At 41.0% G+C, this 16404-nt stretch overlaps 1 protein-coding gene across 5 annotated transcripts in view; it reads left to right on the top strand.

Moving 5' to 3' along the window:
* The first annotated feature begins 734 nt into the window (after positions 1 to 734).
* Positions 735 to 16404, top strand: part of NADK2 (NAD kinase 2, mitochondrial) — a 76267-nt gene continuing 60597 nt past the window's right edge. For 3 of the 5 annotated variants that reach the window (XM_023739507.1, XM_023739509.1, XM_012558091.2), the window contains exon 1: positions 754 to 1100. In XM_023739507.1, coding sequence (XP_023595275.1) covers positions 828 to 1100 — 273 coding nt within the window. In that variant the 5' untranslated portion in view covers positions 754 to 827. Of the gene's footprint in view, positions 1101 to 14625; positions 14945 to 16404 lie in introns of those variants that run through there. The other 2 variants (XM_004385250.2, XM_023739510.1) reach the window with 2 other exon arrangements.

The following is a 16404-nucleotide window of genomic DNA, read 5'->3' as shown; positions in this document are numbered from 1 at the left end:
TGAACAAGGTGCTCTGCATTTTCATTTTGCACTAGGCTCCGGCAAATTGTGTAGCTGGTCCTGAGTCAGTGCCCTCAGTCCCTAGTCCAGGGCTGAAAACATCAGCCGTCCAACACGCGTTGATTAAATGAACGAACAAAGAGCATGATATCTACTCTGATGGGCAATAATAAGTAAGAACAGTAACTTAGATAGCAGCCACCGCTAGTCCCGCGCAGCGCTGAAAACCCCATCCACAACACCCGCGCAGCGCGCAAAACCCCATCCACAACACCCGCGCAGCGCTCAAAACCCCATCCACAACACCCGCGCAGTCTCAGAGTGGTTCTAGCTGGATTCCTGCGGGGCAGCGCGAATGCCAAATAGAATTCCAGCCTCCTCCGGCCCCAGCCAATCCCGGCTGCTCCTCGGGCACCGAACCCGCAGCAGGCTTTGATTGGCTGACAGGTGGCCCTAGGGCGGGCTAAGAGCCGCCACAGGGAAGGGGGTGGAGCGGGAGGTCAGCCCACGGGCGGCGAGGGGCGACTGCGCAGGCGTGGATGGAATCGCAAAAACAAACAAACAAAACCTACCAACCGGAGGTCTGCAGCTCCTCCCCGCCCACCATTCCCTCGCCTGTGCTCCCCCGCCTGCCAATTGCCTCTCTTTCCCCGCCTTCGTCAACGTCTGGGCACGTCCCCCACGGGGTCGGAGCCACGCACCGCCGTGCATTTAACCTCTGCTCGCCCGGCGCGAAGTTAGAGACAGGAACAGTACGGGCGGCGCTCGCTCCGGTTGGCGGGGAGCGGAGGCGGGAGTCGGAGCTTGCTGCCCCGGCGGGGCCGACAATGACTTGCTACCGAGGCTTCCTGCTGGGTAGCTGTCGTCGCGTGGCAGGCGGCCGGGCGGCAGCGCTGACGGGGCCAGGCGCGGGAGGCCCCGCCGTGCGGCCGCGACACCTCGGGCAAGGACAGCAGCGCGAGCTGGCGGGCTGTGGCAGCCGCCCCGACGGCGGCTTTCATCCGTCCCGGGTGGTGGTGGTGGCCAAAACCACCCGGTACGAATTCGAACAGCAGCGGTACCGCTACGCGGAGCTTTCGGAAGAGGACATGAAGCAGCTGGTGGGTCCCCGCGGCCAGACGGCGCCCGCCCTGGTGTCTCGGCTCGGCCCCGGCCTGCTCCCTGGCTCGACCGCAGCTTTGGGGGCGCGGCCACGCCCCCTTAAGCGAAACCCTTGGGGACGACCTTTACCAAGGCGCCCCGGATGGCCCACCTGCCTCGCTCGCAACCCCCCACCAGCCCGTGGTTTCGCTTGTGGGTTTCCCTCGCCTGTATATAAGAGAGGGTCGCTGTTAGTGCAGACTCCCACGGCGGGAATGCCCCGAGGAAGCCTTCGGTGGGGGAGGAGGGGCTTCTGAGTGGTCTCATAGAGTAGGAGTGGTTTGGGGATTCACTTGTGCTTTCGCCACCACCATCATCTTGTTGGGAAAAGCAGGAGGAAGGAAAGGTGAAAAGTGCAGTGCAGCCTCAAAGAAAGAGGTGGGACCGGTGGACTGAGCTCTAAATGCTCTAGAAATAGCTCCCCAGGCCACCTCAAGATAGGGGGCCTAGAGGTGTCGCTGCAGGCGGCAGAAAAGAGGGCAGTGGTACCGCGGACACACCCACTTTTGCGCCGCAGGACTGACTGCAAGGCCTGGGACACTCCAGGAAGCCCATTTGGATGAGTCTTTTCCTTGCTGGAATGTGGTCGTCAGACAGGGTTCTAGCAGTTGGTTTTTAAAGACGTGTATCTTTCATGCTGGGAAGAGCGAGAGAGAAAATTTGACTTGAATGTATGTTATTAAGTAGTAAGGTCAGACGGGGGGCCATAAGCAGGATAATGTGTGAAATAAAGAACCGATGACTATAATGTAGCAGTAGCTCCACAGTAGACTATATTAGGAATAGATATGTTTGCAAAGTATATAGATCCATCCAAGAAAAAAACGGAATATTTTCTTCCCTCCCCTATGTTTTGAAACTTCTGACTCTATGCCCCCACCCACCAATTTTAGGAAAAGAAGCATAACGATGCTGCCGTGAACAATATGCCTAGAAAAATCTCCATTGGAAATCTCCAGTTGTTGGCACTGTGCACCAGAAGGCTTTGGAATCAATTGCCTATGACCATAATCTAGTTTAACTAGTTCTGTACAAGAGTAGTTACCCTGTTCTAAACGTAGGGTTTGTAACCTTTCTTCAGCCAAGTTACTTTGTAGAGGCATCAAATACATTGTAAATCATCTTAAGTACTAAATCTACTTTTAGCATTAAACACCTTGATTCTTTCATCGGTTAATTGACGAGGGCTCCTGCATCCATCTGATGAAAGTACTAGGTGCAAATTTGTTTTCTCTCCTTTCCCAAAGTGTTTGAAGATAGCAATGTATAGAAAACACTTGCATCTTTAAAATAGTAATTCAGCCAACAGTTTGAGCAAGACCCTGTGTAACGGGATTGAACTATTGTGATCCATAGGATTTTCACTGGCTGATTTTTGGAAGTAGACCACCAGGCCTTTCTTCCTAGCCTATCTTAGTCTGGAAGTGCCGCTGAAACCTGTTCAGTGTCATAGCAACATGCAGGCCTCCGATGACAGACGAGTGGTGGCTGCACTGAGGTGCAGTGGCCAGGAATTGAACATGGGTCTCCTACACCACATAGAGGGGTGAGAATTCTACCACAAAACCACCACTGCCACCAAGTTTGTGTTAGGGAGTGAAATTGCAAGTGAGGCAGGAAATGGTGATGTCAGAAGAGAGTACAATTTTGGGAAAGAGGTTTGTCCCTTGGGTTCTGTTCCTAACTTTGCAAGATCTATGAGTTAGTTAGTTTCCTAGGGCCGCCATGACAAAATACACAAATTGGGTTGCTTATGAGAACAGAAATGATTGTCTCAGAGTTCTGGAGACAAAAAATCCAAATCAGGGCTTTGACCAGGTTGATTTTGTCTGAGGATTTTGAGAGAGCAACTGTCTCATGCGTTTCTCCTACCTTCTGGTGGCTCCTGGCAATCCTTGCCGCTCCTCAACTTCTCTCTGTGTTTTTCTTGTCTGTTCTTATTTATAAACCACCACTCAGATGGGATTAAGACCAGTGGGGTCACTAGGGGTGTTGGGGGGGGGGTGAGTGCAGACCACACCAGGTGACAATGACACCAGAATGACTATAAATTTTTGGTGCAGTGTTTCAGCAGATATTATTTTTTATAAAAATATCCCATAGTTATAATATTACGAAACATTTTTTCGTAAGCCCAGCTTACATGCATCAATATACCTACAAGGCTAAAACTCCATGCTAATTTACTTTTTGAACCTTGTAATGTGCTCCGATCAGAGCTGTCATTATTACCCAGTTACAGTGATGTTTTTGTTGCTGCCGGTGTTTTTATAGTCACGATTTTGTCCAATTTTCTGGTATATCAGTTACAATATTGTGGTAATTAGTATTTGTGAACCTACATTAATAACTTTTTTGAGAACGAAGTAGTAATTAAAGGAAAAGGAGTGATATATGAGAATTACAATTTACGGGTAACATTAGTTCAAAAAAAATTACTAAGGATTCTGTATGGTCTGGTATGGGAGGAGGGTCCATGGCGGGCAGGAATGACATCATGAGTTACTGCACTGGGTGACACCAACCCTAGTGATGCCACCGATTAAGACACTCTGTGCTCTGGTATGACCTCACATTGACTGGTAACATCTTCAAAGACTATTTTCAAACAAAGTAACATGCACAAGTACCAGAGATTAGGACTTCCACATATCTTTTTGTGGGGTAGGGGGAACACAATTCAATCCGTAACAATTTACTTCTTAGAAATTGTCAAATGGGATATATGTATAAATATATTCTTCATACAATTTTATGAAAACTTCCCACAACAATTTAAAATAGTACACTCAATTGGCATGTTCAGGGTGTGAGATTCGGTTCTGGGAGCTCAGAGTTCTAGCCTTGGTTCTATATGGTTAACTTCGTATAAGTCTTTTTAACTTGCCTGGGCCTCATGGGTAAAAATGATACTTTTTGTCTACTACTGTCAGTTTTTAAAGTGCTTTCACTTAGTTCAGTATGTAAAACACTACTGTTGGACTTGATAGCCTCCAAGGTCGTTTCTAGCGCTGGCATTTTGAAACTGGATAACTTTTTCAAGGCCTCAAGAAAATGGGTGGCATCTGAATGAGGTTTAACTCTTCGACCTCTGAACTAGATTGCCACTAATAAAAACTTTGAAAAGAGGCAAATCGATAAGTCTTTGAAAATCAAACTACCTAGTGTACTCACTCTGAGCATCTGAAAACAAATCTCTAATACATAGATATTTGTCTATTGCTAGATATTGCTGTTCCAAACAAGAAAACTTTGAAGTAAAACTCCTGGACTTTAGAACACACACTTTTGTAATAGTGGGATAGTAGAATAATTTTTCGATATTGTTGTTATTATTCCAGTTAAATTGTATTAGATTATCCCTTACTGATTTGAGTTTATCATTTATGTATATATTAAGACCAATACTCGGAATAATATTAGGTGGAGCCCAGATCAGAGATCAAAAACAGGCCAAAGAATACTCAGCTTGAGAAGCTGTTCTAAAACAGGATTCTGTGATAGAAACGGGAAGATTGTTGCTATTGTTTGCTGTATTGCTGGAGTAAGAGATACTAAGATATGTGAATCATGTGAATTGAATATAAAAGAAAGTTGCCAAATGCTTACTTGAGCCTTCTGGCACCCTGGTTGCTATGTCTGTAGTGTCATGGTAACCTGAAGTTTTGTATCGAAGCATTTTCTTTTGTTGTGGTAGTGGTGGCTGTTCTGTTGCAAACTAGGTCTCTTGTTAGGTTACTTGTTAAAATGCAGTTGGCAGATGAGGAATGGAGTAGCAGTATAATTTTATACTCGGAAGCCTCTTGGCTTTCTAACTTTGTGGAAGCTTAAAGAATCAGAGGAAATATTTCTTAGTTGATAATGAATATAAAGAATAGGTTTACATCCTTCAAACTGGATGAAAGTTTGACTTTCAATTACTTTTTCGCGTTGGTGGTGGTGGTGGTTGTTGTTAGGTGCCACGGAGTCAGTTCCAGCTCATAGTGACTCCATGTACAACAGAACAAAACACTGCCTGGTCCTGCGCCATCCTCCCAGTCGTTGTTATGCTTGAGCCTATCATTGTAGCCACTGTGTTAGTCCATCTCTCTGAGGGTCTTCCTCTTTTTCGCTGACCCTCTACTTTACCAAGCATGATGTCCTTCTCCAGGGACTGGTCCTTCCTAATAATGTGTCCAAAGTACGTGAGATGAAGTCTCGCCATCCTTGCTTCTAATGAGCATTTTGGCTGTACTTCTTCCAACACAGATTTGTTCATTCTTCTGGCAGTCCATGGTATATTCAATATTCTTTGTCAACACCATAATTCAAATGCATCAATTCTTTGGTATCCTTTATTCATTGTCCAGCTTTCGCATGCGTATGCGGCTATTGAAAATACCATGGCTTGGGTCAGGCATACCTTAGTCCTCAGAGTAACATCTTTGCTTCATATTGGTTACATTGCTTTATTTCTAAGTCTTGCTTTTTTCCCTCCCTGACTGGTCAATGACTTGTCTTGTGAATTCAGGATTTCTAGTCTAGGATTTTACTGGCTCAACCATTGCAGGGACTAATATAACTATTAGTATGATTTATTTGCATCTTAAGAGTTATAGCTGTTGGGAAATGTGGAATTTTTATTAATGTTATTAATGAGGGGGTCTGTGACACTCACAAATAGGACCTGTGTATGAATCAAGGCTGATTGGGAGAGGGTTTTGACACTGGAAACATACTTTTTTGTCCCAATAAAATTCTATTTAAAATTCTTTTAATATATAGCAAATAAGTCAGCAGCTTCTACTCTCCTTTCCCCACTCCAAATCTCGCAAACCCAGAGGCAATTCCCTTTAATGGTTTCCATTTTTAGTTTTTTTTTCCTTCCTGAATTATCTTTGTAATGGGATAGAATAATTTCATTTAGCAGTACCCTTTATTATTGGATTAAATTATTTCTACTTTCAGCTTTTTTGTGTTCTGGAGGGAGGGCGGGGAACCTTAGATTTTGTTATTGTTACTGTTTCTTGAAAAAGATGGTGTACTTAGATTGTAGTTTTTAGGCAGATAATACTTTTGCCACATGGTATGCAATAAGTATATTGTGTGCAGCCATGAGTATTTATCAAATTAGAGAACATGGTCTGGGATACTGCCAGAGTCTTCTAACTGAGCCTTACTTCTCTCAAATCTTAGAGACACAGACACTAGAGTGGTCTATCTAAAGTGAACATCTGGCCACTTCACGCCTCTGCTTAAAAACAAAAAACAAAAACCGTTGCCACTGAGTCAATTCCAACTCATAGTGACCGTATAGGACAGAGTAGAACTGACCCATGGGGTTTGCAAGGAGTGGCTGTTGATTTAAACTGCCAACCGTTTGGTTAGCAGCCGTAACACTTAAAGACTGTGCTACCAGAGCTCCACTCCTCAAAAGTTCCCATAGCCTGTAGTCAACTGGGAATTTGTTAAAATGCAGATCCTAGAACCTTAGCCCCTAAGAGGATGGGGAATTCCCAGATTCTGCCTTCCTAAACAATGCCCTAATATTTCTGACTTGAGGGCTGAATTCCAGGGATCTGCATTTTTAATAAGCTCTCCAAGTTTGCCAGTAGCCCCCATATCACACTTTGAGAAACACTGCTGTAGGCTAAAGTTAATGGTCCTTAGTATGCCATATAAGGCCCTTCTTGACCTGGCTCCTGTCCACCTTCTTGAGCTTCATTTCTGATCGGTTCTTGCCTTTAACTTTATTTTCTGGCAATATCAAAGTACTTTAGTTCCCATTAGACTGTGCTGATTTAATTTTATTTAAGTTAAAATGGATCAGTAATAAATTCAAATGGTTCAAAATATAGAAGAATCAGAAGGCTATAGGGTGAAAAGTCTTTCTCTTATTCCTGTCAGTTGAGTATACTCACTTTTCATCCCTGGAAGTAACCAATGTTGTCAGTTTCTCATGTTTCTTCAAGAAATAATCTATACATACAAGTCAACATGTTGTTGTTGTTAGCTATTGTTTGGTTGGTTCCAACTCATAGCATCCCTGTATACAACAGAACAAAACAGTGCCCAATCCTGTGCAGTCTTCACAATCTTTGCTAAGTTTGAGCCCATTGTTGCAGCCACTGTGTCAATCCATCTTATCGAGAGTCTTCCTCTTTGTCACTGCCCTCTGCCTTACCAAGCATGATGTTCTTCTCCAGGGACTAGTCCCTGCTGATAACATGTCTAAAGTACATGAGGCAAAGTCTCACCGTCCTCACTTCCAAGGAGCACTTTCGCCGTCCTTCTTCTAAGACAGACTTATTCATTATTGTGGCAGTCCGTGGTATATTCAGTATTCTTCACCAATACTATAATTCAAAGGCATTAATTATTTGGTCTTCCTTATTCATTATCTAGCTTTCACGTGCGTATGAGGTGATTGAAAATATCATGGCTTGGGTCAGGTACACCTTAGTCCTCAAAAAGTGACATCTTTGTTTTTCAACACTTTTTAAAGAGGTCTTCTGCAGCCGATTTGCTGAGTGCAATATGTTGTTTGATTTCTTGACTGCTGCTTCTTTGGGCGTTGATGGTGGATCTGAGTAAAATGAAATCCTCGACAACTTCAATCTTTTCTGTGTTTATCATGATATTGCTTATTGGTCCAGTTGTGAGGATTTTTGGATTTATGTTGAGATTTAACCATAGTGAAGGCTGTAGTCTTTGATCTTCATTGGTAAGTGCTTCAAGTCCTTTTCATTTTTCAGCAAGCAAGATTGTCTCATCTGTGTATCGCAGGTTGTTAATGAGTCGTCCACCAATCCTGATGCCACATTCTTTTTCATATAGTCCAGCTTCTCAAATTATTTGCTTAATATACAGATTGTATAAGTATGGTGAAAGGATACAACCCTGACACACACCTTGTTACTTTAAACCATGCAGTATCCCCTTGTTCTGTTCGAATTACTGCCTCTTGGCCTATATACAGGTTCCACATGAGCACAATTAAGTGTTCTGGAATTTCCATTTTTTTGCAGTATTACCCATAATTTGTTATGATCCACACAGTCAAATGCCTTTGTATAGTCAATAAAACAGCGGTAAACATCTTTCTAGCATTCTCTGCTTTCAGCCAATATCCGTCTGACATCAGCAGTGATATTCCTCGGTCCACATCCATTCTGAATCCAGCTTGAATTTCTGGAAGTTCCCTGTCCATGTACTGCTGCAGCTGTTTTTGAATAATCTTAAGCAAATTTTTACTTGCCTGTGACATTAACAGTATTGCTCAATAATTTTCACATTCTGTTGAATCACTTTTCTTTGGAATGGGATCTCTTCCAGTTGGTTGGCCAGGTAGCTGTCTTCCAGATTTCTGGGCATAGATGAGTGAGCACCTCCAGGGCTGCATCCGTTTGTTGAAATATCTCAGTTGGTATTCTGTCAATTCCTGGAGCTTGCTTTTTACCAGTGCTTTCAGTGCAACTTGGACTTCTTCCTTCAACACTGCCATGGATTGAATTGTGTCCCCAAAAAATATGTGTCAACTTGGCTAGGCCATGGTTCCAGTATTGTGTGATTGTCCACCATTCTGTCATCTAATGTGATTTTCCTATGTGTTGTAAATCCTGCATCTCTGATGTTAATAAGGTGGGAATAGCGGCTGTCATGGATTGAATTGTGTCCCCCAAAAATATCTGTCAACTTGGCTGGGTCATGATTCTCAGTATTGTATGATTGTGTTATCTGATGTGATCTCCTTATGTGTTGTAAATTCTGTCACTGTGACGAAGTTATACTGATGAGGTTGACAAGATTAGATAGTGTCTTTGAGATATAAAAGAGAGAAGTGAGCAGAGACACATGGGAACCTCACACCACCTGGAAAGCAGTGCTGGGAGATGCTCCCAGACAAAGGGAAGACTGATGTATCACCAGGACCTTCCTCCAGAGCAGACAGAGACGGAAAGCCTTCTCCTGGAGCTGACACCCTGAATTTGGACTTACAGCCTACTGGACTGTGAGAGAATAAACTTCTCTTTGTTCAAGCCATCCACTTGTGGTATCTCTGTTAGAGCAGCACTAGATGACTAAGACAGAGGCAGTTATGTTAATGAGGCAGTACTCAATCTACAAGATTAGGTTGTGTCTTAAATCAGTCACTTTCAAGATATAAAAGAGAGAAGCGAGCTGAGAGACAGGGGTGCCTCATACCACCAAGCAGCAAGAGCCAGGAAAATAGCACATCCTTTGGGTCTGGGGTCCCTGCCCTGAGAAGCTGCTGAGCCGGGGAAGATTGATGACAAGGACCTTTCCCCAGAGCTGACAGAGAGAGAAAGCTTTCCCCTCTGAATTTGGACTTCTAGCCTCCTAGACTATGAGGGAATAATTTTTTCTTTGTTAAAGCCATCCACTTGTGGTATTTCTGTCATAGCAGCACTACATAACCAGGACAAATACCGTCAGTTCTTGATCATATGCTACCTCCTGAAATGGTTGAACGTTGACCAGTTCTTTTTGGTATAGTGTTTCTGTGTAATCCTTCCATCTTCTTTTCATGTCCTGTGTCATTCAGTATTTGCCCATAGACTCCTTCAATATTGCAGCTCGAGGCTTGAATTTTGTATTCAGTTCTTTCAGCCTGAGAAATGCCATCCATGTTCTTCCCTTTTGGGTTTCTATTTCCAGGTCTTTGCACATGTCATTATAATACTTTGTCTTCTCAAGGCACCTTTTGAAATCTTCTGTTCATCTCTTTTACTTCATCATTTCTTCCATTTGCTTTAGCTACTCTACGTTCAGGAGCAAGTTTCAGAGTCTCTTCTGACATCCATTTTGGTCTTTTGCTTCTTTTTCCTGTCAACATAGCAAAATATTTTTCTTCTTTGCCCAGTCTCTTTTTGTTCAATGATAGCATATTGTGTGAGCTAGTCCTTAAAAACAAAACAAAACAAAAAACAATCTAACACTACTTGTGGGGATTGTCCATATGGGTCATAAAGAGTATCCTTTTTTTTTTTTTTTTTAAATATAGTAAATCCCCAACCCATGCACTAAAAAAGGTTGTGAAATGTTTCTGATGTTCTTTAAAATCATTTTTTAGTTCTTTTCTCAGAGGCCAGGGACCAGTTTTCTTCCATCTAGGACCTTATTATCAGTTGTCCATCTTCCAGAAGCTATTAAGCTGCTGAAAGTTTAAGGCACAGGTTACTAACATGGGTTCCTTAAAAGGGAGTTCATGATTAAATATATTTGAGAAAAATTAGTCTGAAAAGATGATTTTTATTTGACCATGGATTTTTTTTTTTGCAGAAAATGTTTTAAGTTCTGTGGAATGCAACTTGGAAAATAGAAGCTTAATGTATACTTCCTTCCATAAATATTTGCAGTTAAGTAGGAGAATTGTAAAGATATAAAAGGATTGAATATCACAGTAGCTGAAATTCCACCATTAAGAGAGTCAGTGACCAATATTCTTTAGAGCCCTCATTATCAGCCTTCACTGTGTATCATGATTGCCTGGGGGAGGTATTAAAAATTACAAGTATGTGGTCAGCCATGAGACTGTAAATAGTATAAGTTTTCACTGTGGTCTTTCCTCATATTTTTAATTATATGAATTAAAGTCTGAGTAAAAACAAAAGTGTTTATTGATTGATACATGTTAATATCTTCTCAGAGGAGCCCTGGTGGCGCAGTGGTTAAGTGCTCGGCTGCTAACCAAAAGGTCAGCAGTTCAAACCCACTAGCAGCTCTGTGGGAGAAAGATGCGGCAGTCTGCTTCTGTAAAGATTACAACCTTGGAAACCCTATGGGGCAGTTCTGCTCTGTGCGATAGGATCGCCATGAGTCGGAATTAATTTGACGGCAGTGAGTTTTGGGTTTTTAGTATCTCCTTAACTAGTAAAGTAAAAATTGACTTTATTTCACTATCATTAAAGTTTGTAATATGTAACAAATATGTTTTTCACAATACCAACAAGTGTGCCAGTTATTTCATGCCTTAGGAAAATTCATTAAATGTTTTTGTTTTGTTTTGTTTTTGAAGTAATAAACCACTAGATGTGGCGTGTGCATGAAACTAGACCAACGTTTTGCAAAACATTTGAATTCAAGGAGTGTTCACCTGATTGGCCCTCTTCTTCCTAACTGTAAATTGGTAGAATTTTGGGAAATGATGAGGAACAGAATAGTCTTGACCGATAAAAGTTTGGACATGTTATCAGGAGAAGGACTTGGTAAAGTAGAGGGTCAGCAAAAACAAGAAGACCTTCCACGAGATGGATTGACATACTGGCTGCAACAATGGGTTCAAACATAACAACAGTTGTGAGAATGGTGCAGGACCAGGCAATGTTTTGTTCTGTTGCATATAGGGTCGCTATGAGTCAGAATTGACTTGACAGCACCTAACAACAATAGCATCTAACTTAACCATCATAATTAAAGTTTTGTGGCCTAATGAGTATTTTACAGTTCTCAAGCAGGAGTACAATATTTGGCTAATGTAGGAATGTTAGTAGTATGTGGCCGCATGGGCATGGCATAGTGGATAATTTGTGGATTAAGAGCAAATCTGAGTTTTCATTCTGGCACCACAATCTATTGGCTTTGTAAACATTGGAAAGTAACTTAGCTTCTCACTGTATCACTTCTTCATCTTTGAAATTGGTATAATAATACCTCCTTTTCCTTTTTCATATAATTTCTGGCCATACCAAATTAAATAACCTATGTATAAAGTAATTTAAAGTGTCATAATCTAATTTTACAGCCTCAATAATGATCATTATAAATGTCCCATATTTATTAAATCACTTATCTAAAAGCACTGATGTGGTTACTTCAAAGTAGCCTTTTTTTACTAACACAAATCACTAAAGTGAACTAAAGATTTGTTGAATTTAACTCTGCTTGTGGAGTTTTTTTTAAGTCAATTTCTCTGAGGAAGTTACAGGTTTGGGGCTTTGAATTCCTGTCGAGATATAATTTTATAATGGAGAAAATAATTATGAAAATTATGACCTGCTTTAAAAATACTTGCTTACAGTGTCACTATTACCAACATCCAGTAAGTTTGTTGGTTTACTTAATTTGCTTTAAGTGTCACTTTAAAATATTTATTCACAACCCATTGTTTGAATATCTGCTCAGTTCTGGGCATCCTGCCGGATCCTGGAGAATCAAAGATGGATAAATTGTTTTCAAATGTATGGAGAAAATATATTTTGTCGTATTATACTATTTAAGAGCTCTGGTGGAAAAGTCGTTAAGAGCTTGGCTGCTAACCAAGAGGTCAGCAGTTCAAATCCACGAGCCGCTCCTTGGAAACTCTATGGGGAAGTTCTATCCTGCCCGATAGAGTTGCCATGAGTCAGAATGAACTTGACAGCAATGGGTTTTTTGGTATACTATTTATATATTTGTAAGTGGTCCATGGGAGTACAGAGAAGAGAGAGAACAATTTGGGGAAAGGTAGGGTCAAAGGGGGAAAAAGAAGAGGTTTGAATTTTTTTTCAACTTTTAGATCTTTTTTTTAGTGATCTTTTTAAAGTTTAGATTTTCAGTTACGAAATACTTCAAACATATAGAAAGGTTTCAGAAAGTATATAACCAGACTTCTGTGTATCTGACTACTTATACTTCACAGGTAATAATATTTTGCCATTTTACTGCAGATTTTTCTAAGGAAATCTTACAGTTGGAAATAAAGCCGTATCCTTCCAAACTTTTCCCCTCTTTACCTCCTCAGAGATAACCACTAGCCTGAAGTTATGTATATCATTCCCATGCATATGTTATACATTTATTAATATGAATGTATCCAGAAGCAAGTATATTGTTTTGTGTGTTTTTAAGAAATTACATCAATGATATATTCTTTAGAATATGTGCCTGTTCTTTAAAAAATTTGCTTTTGTTTTCACTGTTGGTTTTGAAATCTATCTATGTTGAAACATATTAATCCGTTTTAATTGCCGTACAGTATTCTGTTGTTTGCAGAATTAGGTTGTTTCCAGCTTTTCCATTATTTAAAAAATGCTGCAGCTAGAAGTATCAAATACATATTCCCATTAGCATTAAATGAGTTTCCTGATTCCCCATGATCTCATCAACACGTAGTAGATTTTAACATTTTTTTTTGTCAACATGATGAGAGTGAAATGTTATCTTTTAAATTTAGGATATTTGAATTAAATATGGAAGAATAAGGAATGATTTGTATGTGTGAAGAGAACAGTACTAGTAAAGATAGTGGGAAAATTCCTCTTGTAGCCACCAGTAAGAACTCAAACTTTTTGACTGTGATCCACACAGTAAGAAATCTTTTTCATGGTGACTCAGTACCAATTTTTGTATTTAAAATAAAAGATAACATGAAACAGTTTAGCCTTGTTACATGTAATATATTTTATTTTCTATTCTATTTAATAATAATGCTGGTTGTGATCATTAAATTGATGTGACCAACCTATAATGGGTTGTAAGGGCAGTTTGAAAATCATTGCTCAAGAGGAGTACTGAGGCAAAACAGGTAGGCCGGACCTTATAAAGTTTTAAATGTCATGCTGAGGAATTGGCTTTATCTCATAGTGATTTTCAACTTTTTTTTTTTTTTTTTTTGGTAGCAGTATGTAGCACCTGCTAGGTCCCTGTCTCTTTTCCCATGGGAGTGGGTTGATGAGGGGTCATTTTTTCTCAGATTTCAGTATTCTATGATTACTGAAGATTATTGCTGTAGGCTTCTAGTGATGGTGGTTGTGTGTTGGGGGTGGGGGGCAGGTGGGAAGTAGTCAAAGACTTTTAAAGAAGGAACTATTTTAGAAATTCCAGAGGCAAGTTACTGTATTAATCTAGATAAGAGTCGATGTGACCCAAAACTCAAGCAGTGGCAGCAGCAATGTAAAGGACGCAGATTGCGGAAACAGTTTACAGATAATAACTGTTGAACCTCACCACTGATTAGCCATGGAGATTTTGTTTGAGGAAAAAATTAAAGGTTATACTAGGTTTTTAGTTGACTTGGTAAATTGTGGTGTTATTAACTGACATATGGGACTCAGAAGAGCACATTTGAAGGGGGAACGTATAATCAGTTTTAGGATTGAATTGTGTCCCCCAAAAATATGTGTGTCAATTTGGCTAGGCCACGATTCCCCGTATTGTGTGATTGTCCACCATTTTGTCATCTGATGTGACTTTCCTATGTGTTGTAAATTCTACCTCTCTGATGTTAATGACGTGGGAATAGCAGCAGTTATGTTAATGAGGCAGGACTCAATCTACAAGGTTGGATTGTGTCTTGAGCCAATCTCTTTTGAGATATAAACGAGAGAAGCTAGCTGAGAGACAGGGTGCCCTCATACCACCAAGAAAGCAGCGCCTGGAGCAGAGCGCATCCTTTGGACCTGGGATTCCTGCACACAGAAGCTCCTAGTCCAGAGGAAGATTGATGAGAAGGACCTTTCTCCAGAGCTGACAGAGAGAAAAAGTGTTCCCCTGGAGCTGAAGCCCTAAATTTGGACTTCTAGCATACTAGACTGTGAGAAAATAAGCCATCCACTTGTGGTATTTCTGTTACAGCAGCACTAGATAACTAAGACAGGTGGTTTGGGGGAAGAGGTACTTGAGCTATCTGTGGGTGGTTGTAAAGGTAGACATTGGAAAATTTGAGCCTGTGGTTTAAGAGACTTGAGCTAATAATACAGATTTCAAAGTTACTGGCTTATATCTTATATTTCAAGTCCCTGGGCTATGGCACTAACTCAGGAAAAAATGAAGTGGGGAAGGACAAAGACAGAACCTTGAGCAATGTCAACATATAAGTGAGAAGGTAAGCAGAATTAAAAAGAAGAATGCAGAAGTAGGGAGAGAATGATGGGAAAAGTAAGTATGAGAGCCTGAGAGAAAGAATAAGCAGGATAGAAATGATCCAAGATAAGTACCAAGGACATTTCAAGAAATATTTAGGGTTCATTGCCCTAAGTCTGATTACACTAGCTGAGTGGTTTACTTTCTAGCTGTCAGTTAGGTGCCACTAACCTGTTTAAAGGAGCCTTTGGAGGGACAATGTTTAAATGCTTGGCTGCTAACCCAGAGGTTGGCGATTCAGACACACCCAGAGGCTCTGCAGGAGAAAAGACCTGGCGGTCTCCTGCAGTAGAGATTACAGTTTAGAAAACCCTGTGAGGCAGTTTTACTTTGTCACTTGGGGTTGCTGTGAGTCGGAATAGATTCCATGGCACCCAACAACAACAAAACCCTTTTTAAGGAAATTTGAGTCAACAGTGTACTATTTAGTTAATAAGTGTGCGTGCTTCTAAGAGTGCTTAAGTTATGCTTACTGAATTTTCAAACTGTTATTGCCTCAGAAATTTGTGTATTTCTTATGTGTTAAATTTCAAAAGACCTGCTTCCTTGACTAAGGAGCCCTGGTGGCGTAGTGGTTAAAGTGCTCGGCTGCTAACTGAAAGGTCAGTAGTTCAAAGCCACCAGCCGCTCCTTGGGAGAAAGATGTGGCAGTCTGCTTCCATAAAGATTACAGTCTTGGAAACCCTATGGGGCAGTTCTACTCTGTCCTGTAGGATTACTATGAATCTCAAATGACTCATGGCAGCGGGTTTAGTTTAACAGGGTTATTTCCTTGCCTTATTGCGCTTTCATGGAAAGTAAATAGAGCACAGAATAGTAATACTCAACTGACTAGTAAAACAAGTTTTAAAAATTTGTATTTATAATAAATTCAGTTTTATCAAATAAAAATATCTGTGATTCTTTAATAAAGTATTGCAGACCATTTACAAAATAGGGTAATTATCACATCTGATTTTAAGGTGTGATAAATTTCTGTCCATTCAGAATTCCCGTTTTCCTTTCACTCTATTTTGTATTTTAATATCAGAACTACTTGGGGAGAATTGATGTTGGCTTTTGGAGATTTTGTATGAGAAGCTCTTGCTTATACCGAAATGTATCTGCTTATAGATCTTTTCCCCCACACATCTGACAGTTTGTCATACTGTGGGGGCTTGCGTGTTTCTGTGATACTGGAAGCTATGCCACCGGTATTCAAATACCAGCAGGGCAACCCATGGTGGACGGGTTTCAGCTGAGCTTCCAGACTAAGACAGACTAGGAAGAAGGATCTGGCAGTCTACTTCTGAAAAGAATTAGCCAGTGAAAACCTTATGAATAGCAGTGGAACATTGTCTGATATACTGCTGGAAGATGAGCCCCTCAGGTTGGAAGGTACTCAAAAGACGACTAGGGAAGAGCTGCCTCCTCAAAGTAGAG

This window comes from Trichechus manatus, unplaced genomic scaffold (assembly GCF_000243295.1).
Source record: "Trichechus manatus latirostris isolate Lorelei unplaced genomic scaffold, TriManLat1.0 scaffold00135, whole genome shotgun sequence".
Lineage (NCBI taxonomy): Eukaryota > Metazoa > Chordata > Mammalia > Sirenia > Trichechidae > Trichechus > Trichechus manatus.
Note: the sequence above shows the minus strand (reverse complement) of the source record. Positions and strands in the feature narration are given on the sequence as shown.